Genomic DNA, 15,054 nt, shown 5'->3' with positions numbered 1-15,054 from the left:
CTGAAGAAACGTGCTGTGCCCTAGGCCGTGGCTTTGCACTCTGACACGTCATTCATATGCACATCAGCGCACACACACACACACACACACACACACACACACACACACACACACACACACACACACTCGTGTGTGTAACAGATGGGAATGGCAGGGCATTGTAAGAGGAGGCAGTGCAGAAATGTGCTCTCCAATGCGCTCTCTTTATCCCCCTGTGCTGACTCCTCTCGGTGGCAGACCCCCCCCAGGAAACAAGACCAGATTGTCTGACACCCTCCACCTCCCCATCTCACACACACACACACACACACACACACACACACACACACACATACCCTCTCAGTGTTCAACAAAAAAATAAGAGGAGAGAGAAAGGAAGGGGTGTGAAAAGGCAAAGGGGGAAGAATGGAGGAGGCGAAAGGGAAATGGGTGGCGCTGGATGGAGTTGATGTTTGTAGAACAGAATCTCAGGGATGAAAGGAAATGTTCAGAAGAAGAGGAGTTGGAGAAGGGGAGATAATGAGTGTTATAGAAAAAGAGAAGTAAGTATAAAACAGTGCGACAAGTGCTTTAGAAATGGGTTGGGCTGTGCATCTGTAGTGCCCAAACAATTAAGTAATATTTTAATTTATTAAACTAATTCCAGCATCTCAAATGCAAAGAAATCCTTTTAGTTGGTTTTATATCTTTGTGAACTGAATATCTTTGGGTTTTAACTGCTGCTTGGACAAAACAGGACATTAAATATGTCTCCTTGAGCACTGGAGAATTGTGATGGCTATTTTTCAGTATTTTCTGACATTTTATAGACTAAATAATTAATCAATGAACTGGAAATTAATTAAGAGTTTCATCAATAAAGAAATAATTATTTGCTGCAGCTCTGAGTGAATATTAGGAATCCAATGATGGCGAGTTTTTCCAGCTCTATTAATCTCAGTGATATTAATTGGAGGTGTGATGGGGCTGATTCATTGGCATATGGTACTTTTACCACCCGACTGGTGCAAAAAGTAGTCCAAATGATCACAACCTTCCCCCAAAATGTTTTACCCTCCCATGCAAATAAAAAAGAACTCAGCCCAATGTCACAGATATTTCTACAGCACTTCTTGTCAAAAAATATGTTTTAGGACACCTGTAACTGACGTGATTTTCTGTATACAATCTCCCCTGCCCTTAGGTCTGATTACTGTTATGGATATTGAGTTTGGAAACAGGCAGCTGCTCCAGCCAGGCGATTTCTCGCTGCCTTTGTTAGCAGGCCGACCCACCCAGCAGGGAAACAAACGTTTCTGAGCAAAGTGGGAACGAGAATGTCACGAGCAAACTTTGGCAGTTTAAAAAAAATGACCTACAGCAAGTTGACCATTTAAAAACAGATTTTGTTGAACAGTGAAAAGTGGCTTTTATAAGGCTCTCGGTCTAACACCAAAGTCAGTTCTTGAACTAAATTTGCTAAATTCAAACCAATATTTAAAGTCTGTTTCAGAGAAGCACTCAATTAATGAAAAACTAAATATCTTTAAGGTAGTGTTTTGTTTTTGTCTTTCTTTAAGGTTACTTCTATCTCAATCCAGACAGAAGAAAAAATGGTTTGCAGATCGCAGGAAGGCACTCTGCTGCTGTTGTTCCCTGTATTCTACTACCTGCCGCTCCACCATCATCCACCATTAATCCAACACCTCCCTACCAAAACACCCCTCAGCCTGACTGTGAGAGACAACAAAGCAAGCTGAACACTGTGCTAGCATCTCCCTCCCACCCTAATCTTGCTCCAGGGGAAAAAGATGAAGGTCAGGAGAGGGAGAGAGTAAAACAACCTGCTGTGGTGTCCATCACAGAGTCGGATTGGAAGATGCATCTTGGGCCTGCTGGACCAGAACACTCACCGCCACCAGCCTCCACGATCTCACACGGGTCTCTTTCAGATTTAAGCCGCCCACCGTCCAGTCTGTTCAGCCGCAGCACTGACCTCGCCAGTGGCAGGAGCAGTGTCCTGTCTGGGGGTAAAACTTCTACTGTGACAGTTGAATTAGCATTAGCCACCTTCGTGTGTACTTTTACAATTAATTATTGTGTTAAATGAAGCTAGCTTCTAATTTTTCTCTGTGGTTTTGCAGCAGAAATGAAGGACTCTGACCCAGAAGGCATCAGTTGTTTCTCGCCGCTCCAGCCTTGTCCAGTGATGAAGTCACCTTTTGCTTCTTACCCTCCAGCTGGATCCAACCCTCACCAATCATCCACGAATGCTACGACCACCCCTCCACTCTACGAACCGCTATTTGGCCAAACCAAACCCCTTTCACCTCGTCCAAAGTCAATTGTCCTTTCTAAGTCAGATAAACCGTTGAGCAGGCGTGAAAGCACAAAAACAACAGAGAATCTCCACCAAGATGCATCTATAGATCCTGATCTCCACCCATCCTTGGACTCTGATCATGGCCTAAATACCCTGGCTTTCCCCTCCGCTACTTGGTCTTCCTGCCCGAGTCCACAGATGACCACTCCTAGCTCAGGGTCAGGACCAAAGCTGACCCCTTCTGCATCAGTGAGTCAGCTTGAGTCTCATCGCTGGCCCGTCCTGCCTCCTATCTCACCTGTCAGAGGTGAGAAATGAACTCTGATGGCCACATGTGGCTCGTTCACAGCCTCCTTCCTGCCCGGCGCTATGCTCCTGCCCATATTTTTAGGGGCCTGATTGTCCTGAACATGGCTGGACATCCAGCCATAGACAAAGAGACTGGGCCAGACAGAGAATTCAAAGCCTGCTTCCATAGTGAGACGTTGTGATGCTCCTGCCCTTATCAACGCATTGTCAGCCTGTTTTTCCCACCTCCCACCCCATAATAAATAACGCAGAAAGCTATTTTCCCCCCTCTAAATCAGCAATAGAAAGGAGGGCTTTTGATGAAAAGCTGGTACCGTTTGATTCCCTGTTCAAAGGCATGAGGCCCCAACAATAGAAGTCGGGGTGACTACCTCGTGTGCCGTGCCTCTCAGCCTCAGCTCCCCCGTGCCTTCGCTATTCTCTTGGCTCTGAGAGGGAGATGTGTAACCGATGGTCATAAATCCACACTGACCACCGCTCGCTGACGGCAGAACACTGAGTAGGGCCGCCACAATAGAATACCTCCGCAGCTTTCCTACAGACGCTAATTTACCGTTCCCAATGGGAATAAAGGACGGGGCCAGTGACATCTGACTCCTCCTGGAACTTTATGAAAGAAAGCAAACAATGTGGAAATTGTGTAGGGATTTTCTCTTTTCTATCAGAGACATTACTGTTCTCTGTGTGGTGCTGTACTGCAGGGGGGCCCATGCTGTATCGGAGCACGCTGTTCTCTTCATGGCAGACACAGAGCGAGTCTCACTGGTTCATTTATTTTACTGCAGATGGAGACAATTCAAGCTCACTGTGGCAGCATGTAAAGCTTAAAGGATAATTCTGGTTTATTACAAATTAGTTCTATTTCCATAGTTTTGGCCATCATTTCTAATTGTTATGAAATTGTTCTCACCAAAGTAATTTGGGAACGCAGACATTGCTTCAGTGGCGAAAGAAACACAACAACCATTCTACAGGTTGTAAACAAGCCAATAGTTGAGCCAGAGCATCTAAATCACTTTCTTTGGAGGTTAAACCAAAAGTGAGAACACCTGAAATGTTGGTAGTAATCCTGCATTGCACAGAACTTTGTTCACCACTACAATAAGTACAGGAAGACCAAATTGATCTACAGTTGGTCTATAGGCGCTGACACACCAACCCGATTATCGGCCGTCGGACAGTCTGGCGAGGTCAGTGACTCGAGTCTGTTCGGTGTGTTCCGTGCAGTCGTCAGTTGGAGGAGCCGTCGGCCTTCATTTGGGCCGATTTGACTTGTTGAATCCGGAAATGACGAGCTTGGATGAGCGTGAAGAACAACTCTCAAAATCTGACGAAAATCTTTTAAACTGACCTTTGTCGATCTGAAATGAAGACAGATTGAGCAACTGCATGTTTTCAGAAACACGTTTCGGTGAACTATTTTCGTAAAATATGAGATTGTATTTAGAACGAGCCGCCATTATGGTCGGTTTTGAAATTTGGGAGAAGCCAGACCCACGTGACGCGTTTGTCCAATCAGCTGCCGTTTTTCATTTTTTTGGCGACAATACAGATTAGGGTCGCCTGCTGTTATGGAGACGTATTACGTCTTGCACACGCGCAAAACGTATGCTCAAGTTGCCGTCGCTTCGGTGTGTTCCAAGGTTTTTTTTGACCAACTCGGGGAGGCAGTCAGACCAACTGCTTTTTCTGCCGACAGTCGGCCGTCAGGTTGGTGTGTCAGAGCCTTTACAACTGTGATGCTCAGCTTGCCTCCAGTTTCTCTTCCAAATAAGTTTGGCTAACTGAGGGGTTAATTTAAGGCCAAGTTCAGACACACAACAGCATTGCAAACTAAATCAGAGGTCATTTTTGCACAGAATGAGTACTGTGGATTTTGTCCCCGATCACTTACACATTGAAGTTATAAAATGATAAGATTTCTTTGCTGCCACCTTTTTAAAGAAAAAGCAACAATTGCCAGAATTTCGAAAATAGAGCCCTCCTCCTGCAGCTGTCCACTTTCTGACCGGTGTAACATTTTCTTTCCATCTCTGAAACACTTTGCCGATATTGTTTTATTGCATTCATTGTCAGACTCTTTTAGAGTCTATTTTTTTAGAAGTCCGTCTTCTTTTTTGGGTTGTTCTGCAGAGTTGAAATAGCAACTTTTTCAAGGATTTTCCACCATTGAATCAGGCTCTTGGATCACTTCTATTACAATATACTGAAAGGGTATTATGGAATTTTTGCCCAATGACACCAAAACAAAAATAAATCAGCAGAAACAATCTTTCAGGAAGTTTTAATATTTGTGTTAAAAGAAGTAAAATTAGTCGTAGTAGTAGACTCATTTACTACTACTGAGGCTGTTTCTGCAGCAGCAAGTCAGGTAATATTTTAACAGTGTGGTATACATATTGCATATGGCTGATGGGAGTCTCCTCATCTCACTCAGTCCTTTTTCCCACCCAGCATGTTTTTTTCAGATCCCCTACAATCCATAGAGTGACCCCGGCCTGACCTGTTTTGAGCAACATCTCCACAGTGTAACTGTCCTTGACAATGAAACGGGGCAAAGTCCTGGCCTGGCCTGGCCTCTCCACTCGGGGCCTTTTAGCCTGGCACTGTGACCAGGAAAAGAGGGCTACAGGCACACAGAGAAGGCCTTGTCTGCCTCTCATATCAAACTCACTGACCTCCCACAGTCACCTTTAACCTCCCCGAAAAACTCACCCTGACTCAGTACAGCCCCTCGTCTGCTTAGAATGACAGCTGAGTTGACAGCAGCAATATGCTTTGAAGTGTCAAGTCAAGTCCCTCCATTGTCTCTGTGAGTAGGGTGCCGAGCCGCTCAAGTGCACAATAGTGCAGTGGTGTGTGCGTGTCCTTGGTCACATTCTTGACAGTGTGAGGGTTGCTTCATGTGTACATTTAAACTTGTTCATGTGGGCAGACACGAAGGAGCTGAGTTTGCCTTTTCCTTTAAGAGCCTCTGTATATATTATCCTTTTGTCCAGGCCAAGCTGTTCTGCATTTCTAATGTGAGAAAAGCCTCGACAAGCCTCTTTCAGAACGATGACAAAAAACACCTCCCGGTACAACAGTTTCTCCCGCTAATCCTCTGATTTCTAAACCTAGGCAGAGACTGAAACTGTTTTGTTTTGATGGTTTGAGAGGAGATAAGTAATTAGTGATTAGCTTGACAGTTTGTACCATTCATTGGAGTGAGGTCTTTGGTAATTAGAGCTAAAGGGAATTTTTTTGCCCTGTGTTTATTGAAGGAGAGATGAGACTACTTTTGCCCAGAGGTCTGACTGTAACACTGTGCTCAGACCTTAATACCTCGCCAGAGGGGCTTCACTCATGGAGGTCCTGGGCTTGTGTTGGGAGCTGTCCACTTGTGAGAGTGTAAAACCTGGAAGGGACAGCCTTTAACTAAACCCACAACAACATCCAGCCGAGATTTATAGTCTGATAGCTGCACCAGATAAATGTCCTCCAGGAGCTTTCGCTGTTGCTGCTTTTAGCTGTCGGCTGGTATTGTTTAATCATTTACACCTTATCAGTTATCAATCCCACAAACTTAATAAATTGATAAATTGCAATTGTATGCATTATTTAAAAAATATATATAGTGATGAAATTATGAGATTATTGTGTTTTTGCTTTAAGCGTACTGCAAAATAAATTATTCCATTAGCAAGTAGAATTTTATGTAATCCATAGAATTTGCTAGTATCGCACACAGAAATCTGCCAATGGGATAAGCAAAACAATTATTGTTGCATGAAGTTTTCTCTATATAGTCTTTCATTTTGGGAAAACATTTTTCGCTTTCCGCCTACTAAGATGGGAGGATTGATACCACTATTATCTGAGAGTGATTTCAATCTTCTGATCTTCTCTCAACTTTCAGGAAGAAAGCCAAGTGCATTTCCCCAAACTATTCTTTTAAAACATGTTTGGAATGTTATAATATAATCCTTGTTTATTGTCAGATCTAGATGAAAAATAGATTGAATATCTTACTAACTTAAAAAAAAAAAAAAAAAAAAAGATCACTTACATTGAAACAAGTAAATCAGTGTATCTTGGGTAAGAAAAGAAAAGATTGAATCATTCTAAATGAAGATAATATGATTTTCCTGAATTGCCCCTGTTGCAGTGTGCTCATTTAGTTCTCCCAGTGGTTTTATTATTATTCATACACCTCTTTGCTTTTTCCTATTATTTCCTAATGAAACAATACACTGTGCCCACATGTATCATTAAAGTTACATCTAATCCTCATTATCGTTGTGTTTATCATCATAATACAATACACCCACTCTGTGCTGTTTGCAGGACGCTGTGGCTCAGCAGCATCACGCTACTCAGAGCTCAGCTGCAGTCGGTCTCATGTGTTTGATGAACTGGAGGCCATCGCTCCTCGGTCCATGTCTTATACGTCTCTGGACCAGCCATCAGACTCATCCGGTCGCCCTTCACCCAACATAGGTACACACACAAACACACACAATTTGTCCAGTACTTTGGTTTATAACCAAATACCTGAAAAACAAATGACTCATCAGCACCACCTGGGCTTTGTAAGTAGTGTAGTAGAGTCCTGATTTAGTATCAAGCTTCAAGTTTAGTTTATTCATAGAGCACATTTAAAAACAACAGAAGTTGACCAAAGTGCTCTACAGTGGTAATAAAAGACATAGTAAAGACTAGGGGTGGGTGTGAAAAAAAATCGAAGATTTTTATGATTGATTCTTTTTCACAGAATTGATTGCTTTTTATTTATTTATTTTTTTTACTAGTGATTCACCTAAATATTTTCTGTTTATACGGTACCGCTGACAGCATCTACATCATATCAGTTTCCAGCAAACAGAGTGAAAGTAGAAAATTCTGTTCAGTCAGGAACACTCTCGTCATAGATTTAACCATTTATTGCAACAAATGGAAATACAGTTATGTTTGGCGCTGATGGCTCTGCTCTTGAAACAGGGAGCGCAATGCGAAACCCCCCTGGGTATAAAAGAGTGAGCCAAACGAAAGACATTGAAAACCATTTTAAACTTTAAGTCATATTAAGACTCTGAGCTAGGAAGGTAGAGGCTGGGGAGGTGGAGGCAAAGCGTTGCCAGCAGCAGCAGTGAGTGAAGCACAGTCAGTGTAGCAGGGATCAGTGAGGAGGGAGTCATATTTAAAAGGACCGCCTTGATGTGAGAATGGCTGTGATTGGTGTGTGTCTGATAAGAATGATAATTCAATCAGCGGGCGTATGACTTCCGTGTCTGCATGAATGCTAAGTTTTAATTTATGTACTTCTTTACAAATGAAATAAATGTCAGACTGACTGACTGACATGTGCATTCTTTTTAGAAAATAATTAGGTTTTAGAAATGTCTCATGAAATATTGTCTCTGGAAGTGTATCATCCAACTTTTGTTTTTTTTTGTAAGAAGGAAAAGAAAATCGCAATACTCACAAACTTCTAGAATCGCAATAAATGAAAAAAGCAACACAAATGGAATCGTACCTATGTATCGGGAAAGAATCGAATCGGGACAAAAGCATATCGTCCCTGCCCTAGTAAAGAGGTAAGTGACAAACATAGATACAATCAGAACAAGTCAGCTAAATAAACAAACAGGAAGGCAAAATTCAGGTGGAAACAAATGCTAAAGCATAGAGGTAGGTTTTGAGTTGAGTTTTAAATGAGCATAGGGAAAGGGCTGATTTAAGAGAGTGGGAGATTGTTCCCGAGTTTAAGGGCTGTGACCGCAAAGGCGGGATCCCCTCTATGCTTGTAGTTTGATTTTATGATGACTAGGAGGTCAGTGTCAGAAGAATGGAGGACTCTACTGTAGCGGTGGAGTGGGGGCTGAGGAGGTTAGATAACGTTAGCATTCTAACTAGCGATCAACCGATACTGGTTTTTCATGGCTGATACGGATTATTAGTATTTAATGAAACTGATGCATTTACAGTGAAAATGGAAATCTTTAAGTGAAAATTAAGAACTTGGGACTTGTTTAGAAGCTTTAAGCAATTATTTAATAAACTAGAAACGTTCAACATAATACACAATAAAAGATAGTGTTGTGGGCGGGACATTAAGTGAGACTGAGTGGTGAGTCAAACCGAAGCACAAGGACAGACAGAGCTATGGCTGAGCCAAAGTAGTGCACTTTTTAATTAATTAACTATATCGGTTATCAGGCAAATAAAACGCTGATACAGATAATCTGCAGACTGCCAAAAAACGGGCCGGTAATTGGTCTATCCCTAATTCTAACACGCTACACTAGGATGCTGTTCATGGTAAACATTATACCTGCCAAACATCAGAATGTTGGCATTGTCATTGAGAGCATGCTCATATTATAGCATTTAGCTCAAAGCATCTCACAGAGCTGTTAGCATGACTGTAGACTCTTGTTTTCCATAATTTTATCAAGTGTTTTGTCTGTAAAATTTTGAAAATAAATCCATTTGAAAGAGCCCTAGAGGCAACATCTTAAAATTACTTGTTTTGTCGGCCCCACAGTCCCAAAGTGAAAGGTATTACGTACATTTACAATTATATAAACCATAGAAAACCAGCAAATGAATTCATTCATTGATCAGGAATTCTTGCCTGATGAATGACTTACACGATTAATTGATTATCAAACCTGATTTTCAGACTGATTTTCATTATTAGATTAACATTATTAATGTGCTATTAATTTTGTTTAAATACATATTACATATTTGGCTTGAGCACTGTACTTAATGTTTTTTTATGTTGTTTCCATCTTTTTGTGGCTCCCAGTAATGTCTCAATTAGACATGCTGTCCTTCCTCCGTGACTTCTACCTTATTACAGACGGCGATGGGCTTATCTGAGCGCTCACTGTGTCAGGTCTTTGTGTCAGCCCATGTTGGCCAACAAAGGCAGAGTAAATGTGTGTGTGCATGCCTGCGATAGATTGTGTGTGTGTGTGTGTGTGTGTGTGTGTGTGTGTGTGTGTGTGTGTGTGTGTGTGTGTGTGTGTGTGTGTGTGTGTGTGTGTGTGTGTGTGTGTGTGTGTGTGTGTGTGTGTGTCCTGGAGGTGGTTCAGTGAGCTGCTGAGAGAGACATTAGCCAATGAAGACTTCCTCCACCTCCCTCATAGCCCGCTAATCCCCGACAAGGTGTTTAACCTGCTGGCTTGACCCCAAACCTTCTTCTGACCCTGAAGACCTTTGCCCCGAGGATGTGGAAGGATCAGGGTGACCACTGCCATAGCAACCACAGCGTGATAAAATCAAGTCGAGGCTCAAGCCGAAAGCTCTGCCAAATGTGAGCTAATGCTCCAGACTGTCAAGAAGCACAATTTACATTTGTATAGAATGTGACTGATTTAAAGCTCTACTGAGCAGGATTTTTAATGAAAGATAAAGATATGTTATCAGGCTCAATCACAAAGTGGCAGAACTAAGAAGAATATTTTATCTTCAATTGTATGTTGGCAACCCAGGCCCTGTTTTTGCTTGCAAAAGGTGAAAGTATAAGCTGCTGAAGTGCACACAGAGCAATAATAAATAACAGAGTGGCTAAAAAAAGACATACAGATACATAGGCAACACATTTATGCATGCAAGAAGCTTCTATTTGTCTCTAGAAACATTCATCTTCCTGACTAGCTGACATATGGCTGACATACAGCAAATGTGTTTAATTGCTCAGTTGAGCAAACAGATCTAAGGAAAATATATCCAAACATACATTTATTGTCTAAAAAAAGAGACCTAAGTGACTGAAAGAGACCCCAGGTCATATAGGCCCGATCCAAAATGACCCAAAATGTGACAGAATACTGGCAGCAACATGATGCTTCACCAGTTATGATCGAGACGAGCAGCAGAGGATTATATTCTACCTTGCACATCTCAGTTGATGACCCTTGTGATCAGAGTTGAAAGTGAGTCTACTCAGACCGCTGCCGAAGAGGCAGTTTGACACAAATGCTGAGTCGCTGAAATGTTCAGCATTCAGCCAAAAATTTGCATTTGACTTTTGATATTTTGGTTATAAGGATATGAGACCTGACTTGAATTGCACAGCTCTGGTGCACATGAGCATCCTGTTAAAAGTTTACTGTATAAATTCTGGTTATTTAACTCACAAGTTTTAAAATAGTTGCCCTTCTCTCAAACTTCATCGTGCCAAAGTATAAAGCATTTGAATTATAAGTGTGTGTTCCATTCTTCTGATTCTAAGTGGGTGGTAACCAGTGTGTCCAACACTTTAATTACAAGATTAATCATTTATCTGCCACTGTGTTTGCTGAGTGTCTTTCAATCTTGTAGCTACTTTTGGCTAATGATGGACTAATACCCAGCCTAACTGAAAGTGTGTCCCACCACATTATGTTACACCCAGAGTTATCCCAGGGATTTCCTCTCAACGACTCCTTAATTTATTAGCAACAGTTCATTTTTTCTACCCTGAGGGGTTACTTTACCTAGTGTCAGCACACCTACAGACACGTGTGACTTCCCAACTGAAAACACTTTACAGGAGTTTGTGTGTGGGAGGGAGAGTGGACACGTTGCGTAACAATTTAGACAAACGGAAAACTTTTTGTCTGTGGAAGCTATTATAATGTAAAGGGATTTCTGACAGCTTTTTGAGATGTTGCTGGGAAAGAGAGAGTGTGAGTGTGAGTGTGTGTGTGTGTGTGTGTGTGTGTGTGTGGGGGGGCAGGTTGTGTGAAATCCCCTCGGAGTGGAATGGCAGCTCCACACTCGGCCAGCGTGGGATTTGCATAGGCACCGAGCCACACTGTCACTGATATGCTTTTAATTGGGTGTGACGATGAGAACTTTGGAGCCTGAGGGGGGTGTTCTGGGGTGGGGGGGTCGGGGTTGTGTGGCGAGTAAGCAGTGTAATTTACAGTAATTTCATGATCCAGTTCAACAAGTCATTCCAGCTAATTGTGGGTTATTATTTTCAAAAGGTCAACAGTTGTAAATTTTACAGGATGTTCTAATCTTATATTTTGACAATTGTTTCAAGTACTTTATTTTCAGTCACCTTTTTAACCATGCTTGTAGCATGGCTCTAGGGATTGCAATGTCTGTTTGTCATTTGGTCGGTCGGTCCACTTCGAACTGAAATATCTCAACAACTTTTAGATAGATTGCCATGATATTTGGTACACACATTCATGCTCTCCTCGGGATGTTTTACAATAACTTTGGTGAGCTGAGAAGGGTGGCTGGGCTTCACGGTTCAGACATCTGGACCGAGATCGAAGAAGAGAGAAGATGCCAGTTGAGGTGATTCAGGCATGTGATCAGATGGGAGGTTTTCCAGGCACATCCAACTGGTAGGGGTAGACCCAAAGTTTATATTGGGAGTTTATATATCTTATATGGCTTTAGAACGCCTAGGGATCCCCCAGGAGGAGCTGGAAAACATTGCTCGGGAGAGGGATGTCTAGACTACCTTGCCTAGCCTGCTGCCATGGCGACGCGGCCCCGGATAAGAAGCAGAAATTGCGTGGATGGAGTTTATGTCTAAATGCAAGATGCAATAACTGTGTCTGCTTATTGTTAGCAGCTGCATTGCATATTCATCAGTGGTCTATTTAAATTTCCAAATGATTCCTCTACATAAAAGCAAACCCGTCTGACAGAAGTTGCTGCAGCGCCGCAGGATATTTTTCTAGTATTTCAGACTTTGTTTTCTCCCCCTGCAGAGCTGTCTCCTGGCCTGGCAGTGCTGACGGTGGGCTGTGACTCCGGGAATCTGGGCTCCCTGTCCCGGGTCCAGCTGCTCCTCCTGGACCGACCGGAGCCCGAGATCCTGCTGAGTCCCTTCAGTCAGGAAGAGGAGCTCTCGCCGGTGCAGGACTGGTCCGTTCTCAGGATGCAGCATGATCCAGGATTGACTTCAGCAGGTATAGTGCTTCATGAAAAAGATGCAGATTTAGAGCAATATATAATGATGTATAAATGAAAGCCCATTTTTTTTCTGTAAACATGATAAAGGACTAAATGTAGCATTAAATGCACCCTAATGAAATTTCACATTTAACAACTATTATGATAAAACCAAACTTCTCCATGAAGAACCAATATCCATTTTCTCAGTAAGACAAAGTGTTTGCTCATAAATTTAAAGGGCCCTATTTTAACGATCTGAAACGCAAGTAGCTTTGTGGTTTGACTCTTGCGCCTGACGCAAATCTAAAATGGGTTGGTCTAAAGTAGCTAGGTGTGGTTTGGGCGTAACGTGTAATAAACCAATCAGAGCGTCATCTCACATTCCCTTTAAGAGCAGGCGCGCTTGTTCCATGGCGGATTGCTGTTATGACGGCGGATTTACCTGCCGCACGCCAGCGGGAGCTGTTCAGGATGCGGCAAAGTAACAAATGCCCGTCTTGGCACACGCTACATTATGGCCAAGCATGCGCCCCTAAAATAGAATCTGAATAACGCGCTACTGACTTTAGACTAGCGCCACTAACTTTAGACTAACGCCACTGACTTTAGACCAGGTTTTTCCTGGTCAGTGGCGGAATTGTTTTCTGAAACTGCAAAATAGCACCAGGGAACGTTTGCTCCTGAACACGCCTCCTCTTTTCGCTGAACCGCCCCCGGGAGCGCAAATACATTCCCTAATTTACCGACGTGCGTCTGTGGAGGGAATAGTCCGCTGTGCGTCGTGTGCAAAATAGGAATGATACGTGCGTCTGTGTACAAAGGCAATTGCGCTGAGTGCAAAATAGGGCCCAAAGACTTAAAAATAAAATGAGAGGAAGTGACATGGACATTTGAGGGAAAAGAACATGCACACAGTTTAAGGCCAGGATTAAACATAAACCAGCAAAACATACAAATACATTTGATACAGGCAGCTTGTTACTGCAAGGAGCCAAAAGAGGAAGTTCACACTTTGAGTCAGCATCAGGTTTCCTTTCTAGTTACTGAAACTTCTTTTTTTAGTCAAAAAGTATCCAAAGCATCTGTGGTTTATTTGTGATTGTGTGTTTGAGTGTTTTATAAAGCCAATTGTGACCAGCAAGTAATCTCAGTTAACTGTGTGTAAACCTCCTGCACTGATAAATCTTTCTGACAGTTTGAATAAGATTGTCTGATAAGCAAAAAACCGTCACTTTAACAGTGAGCAGGCAGACAGGGGTGTGTGTGTGTGTGTGTGTGTGTGTGTGTGTGTGTGTGTGTGTGTGTGTGTGTGTGGTGAAAACATGCGTGACCAGACAGTGTGGGGAAAACATAACACTGTAGGTGTGTTTTCTCGGTCCGCGGGCGGCCTTGAGAGTAAGTGATGCCTTTATGGCGGCAAGCAGCTTTTCTTTTAACGAGCTATGATACCGCCTCTCATCTGCTCCCAGGCATGCCGCTGCGAGCTCTTAACTGCTTTTCTCCGAAGGTGTGGCAGCTCAGAGGCAAGGTTTATAGGGATATCAGTATGTGCCATATTAATAAAGATCAAACCGCTGGAGTGGATCATTAACCGGGAAAGTCCGACTAAGATACCTGGAGACACTTAGAATCAGAATAGAATTCTGTTTTGGTGCTATCTCACAGTTCAGAGTTCATCTTTCTTCAACTATGAACTGCACATGTTTTATGGTTGGCCAATAGAAACAGTGATGCACTGTGTTTTGAAATGGAGAAACCCTTATTTTGTGTGTTTTGTCAGATTGCTGAACAGCACCACACCTTTTCAACATCAAACCAACAATTGTAATTGTTGGCCAGGTGTGTTCGGGTGATTAAGTTAGAAGAATTTGACCATTTTATCTCAAGCTCCCTTATTTATTATTCTTCACACAGCTACTTCTGTCACTTTTGTATAAGTCCATATCCACGATTTTCCACTTCGGGGGTTGCTCCGGTGCCGCAGGAAATTCCACCGGATGCATGTCTTTTCGGCCGATGTCCGTTACCTTCCGCTTTCTTTGTGTTGGAATTTTAAACTCCGGTCGATTTATGAGGACTATGGTTAACTGCTCCTCAGATCTCTGCAGGGTAAATGGGTCCAATCTGAGTTTTCTCTTGAACGATCTTTTGAACGTACACATGTTCCACCAAAACAAGTTCCTACTATTTTGCAGCGGCACCGTGGCTCAGTGAGGAGCTTAGGACGATTGTGATTGGTTTAAAGAAATACCAATAAACCAGATCACGTTTTTCTTCCATCCTGGACTGCTGTGTGGACTAGCCAGACCCTCTTCCGCAGCGCTGCGGAGGTAGGTCTGGCAATGCGAGACTACTTTTTTATGTACTACAAACAAGTGCAACACCATGAATGCCTTTGAGATATAATTGCCCGAAACCAATGCATCATTTTGTATGATTCAACTGTGCACCTTTTTGTATGATTCATTGCGTCTTTCCCGTCTCTAATTTGTTTTAAGAAAACCCCAGACTTTATGTGACCGTCCATTTACTCTGGATAGTACGCAGAC

General features: G+C 42.7%; 1 protein-coding gene across 3 annotated transcripts in view; it reads left to right on the top strand.

The window, feature by feature from the left end:
* LOC114550256 (uncharacterized) overlaps positions 1-15,054 on the top strand; it is an 89,495-nt gene that overhangs the window by 31,822 nt on the left and 42,619 nt on the right. For all 3 annotated transcript variants that reach the window (XR_003691660.1, XR_003691659.1, XM_028570903.1), the window contains exons 6-9: positions 1,560-2,009; positions 2,124-2,609; positions 6,938-7,090; positions 12,319-12,519. Coding sequence is in view for 1 of the 3 variants with exons in the window: in XM_028570903.1 (XP_028426704.1) it covers positions 1,560-2,009; positions 2,124-2,609; positions 6,938-7,090; positions 12,319-12,519 (1,290 nt within the window). In the remaining 2 variants the exon portion in view is untranslated. The remainder of the gene's footprint in view (positions 1-1,559; positions 2,010-2,123; positions 2,610-6,937; positions 7,091-12,318; positions 12,520-15,054) is intronic.

Source organism: Perca flavescens, chromosome 23, assembly GCF_004354835.1.
Source record: "Perca flavescens isolate YP-PL-M2 chromosome 23, PFLA_1.0, whole genome shotgun sequence".
In the NCBI taxonomy this organism is placed as follows: Eukaryota; Metazoa; Chordata; class Actinopteri; order Perciformes; family Percidae; genus Perca; species Perca flavescens.
The sequence above is the reverse complement of the archived record's forward strand: the minus strand, read 5'-3'. Positions and strand labels throughout refer to the sequence as shown.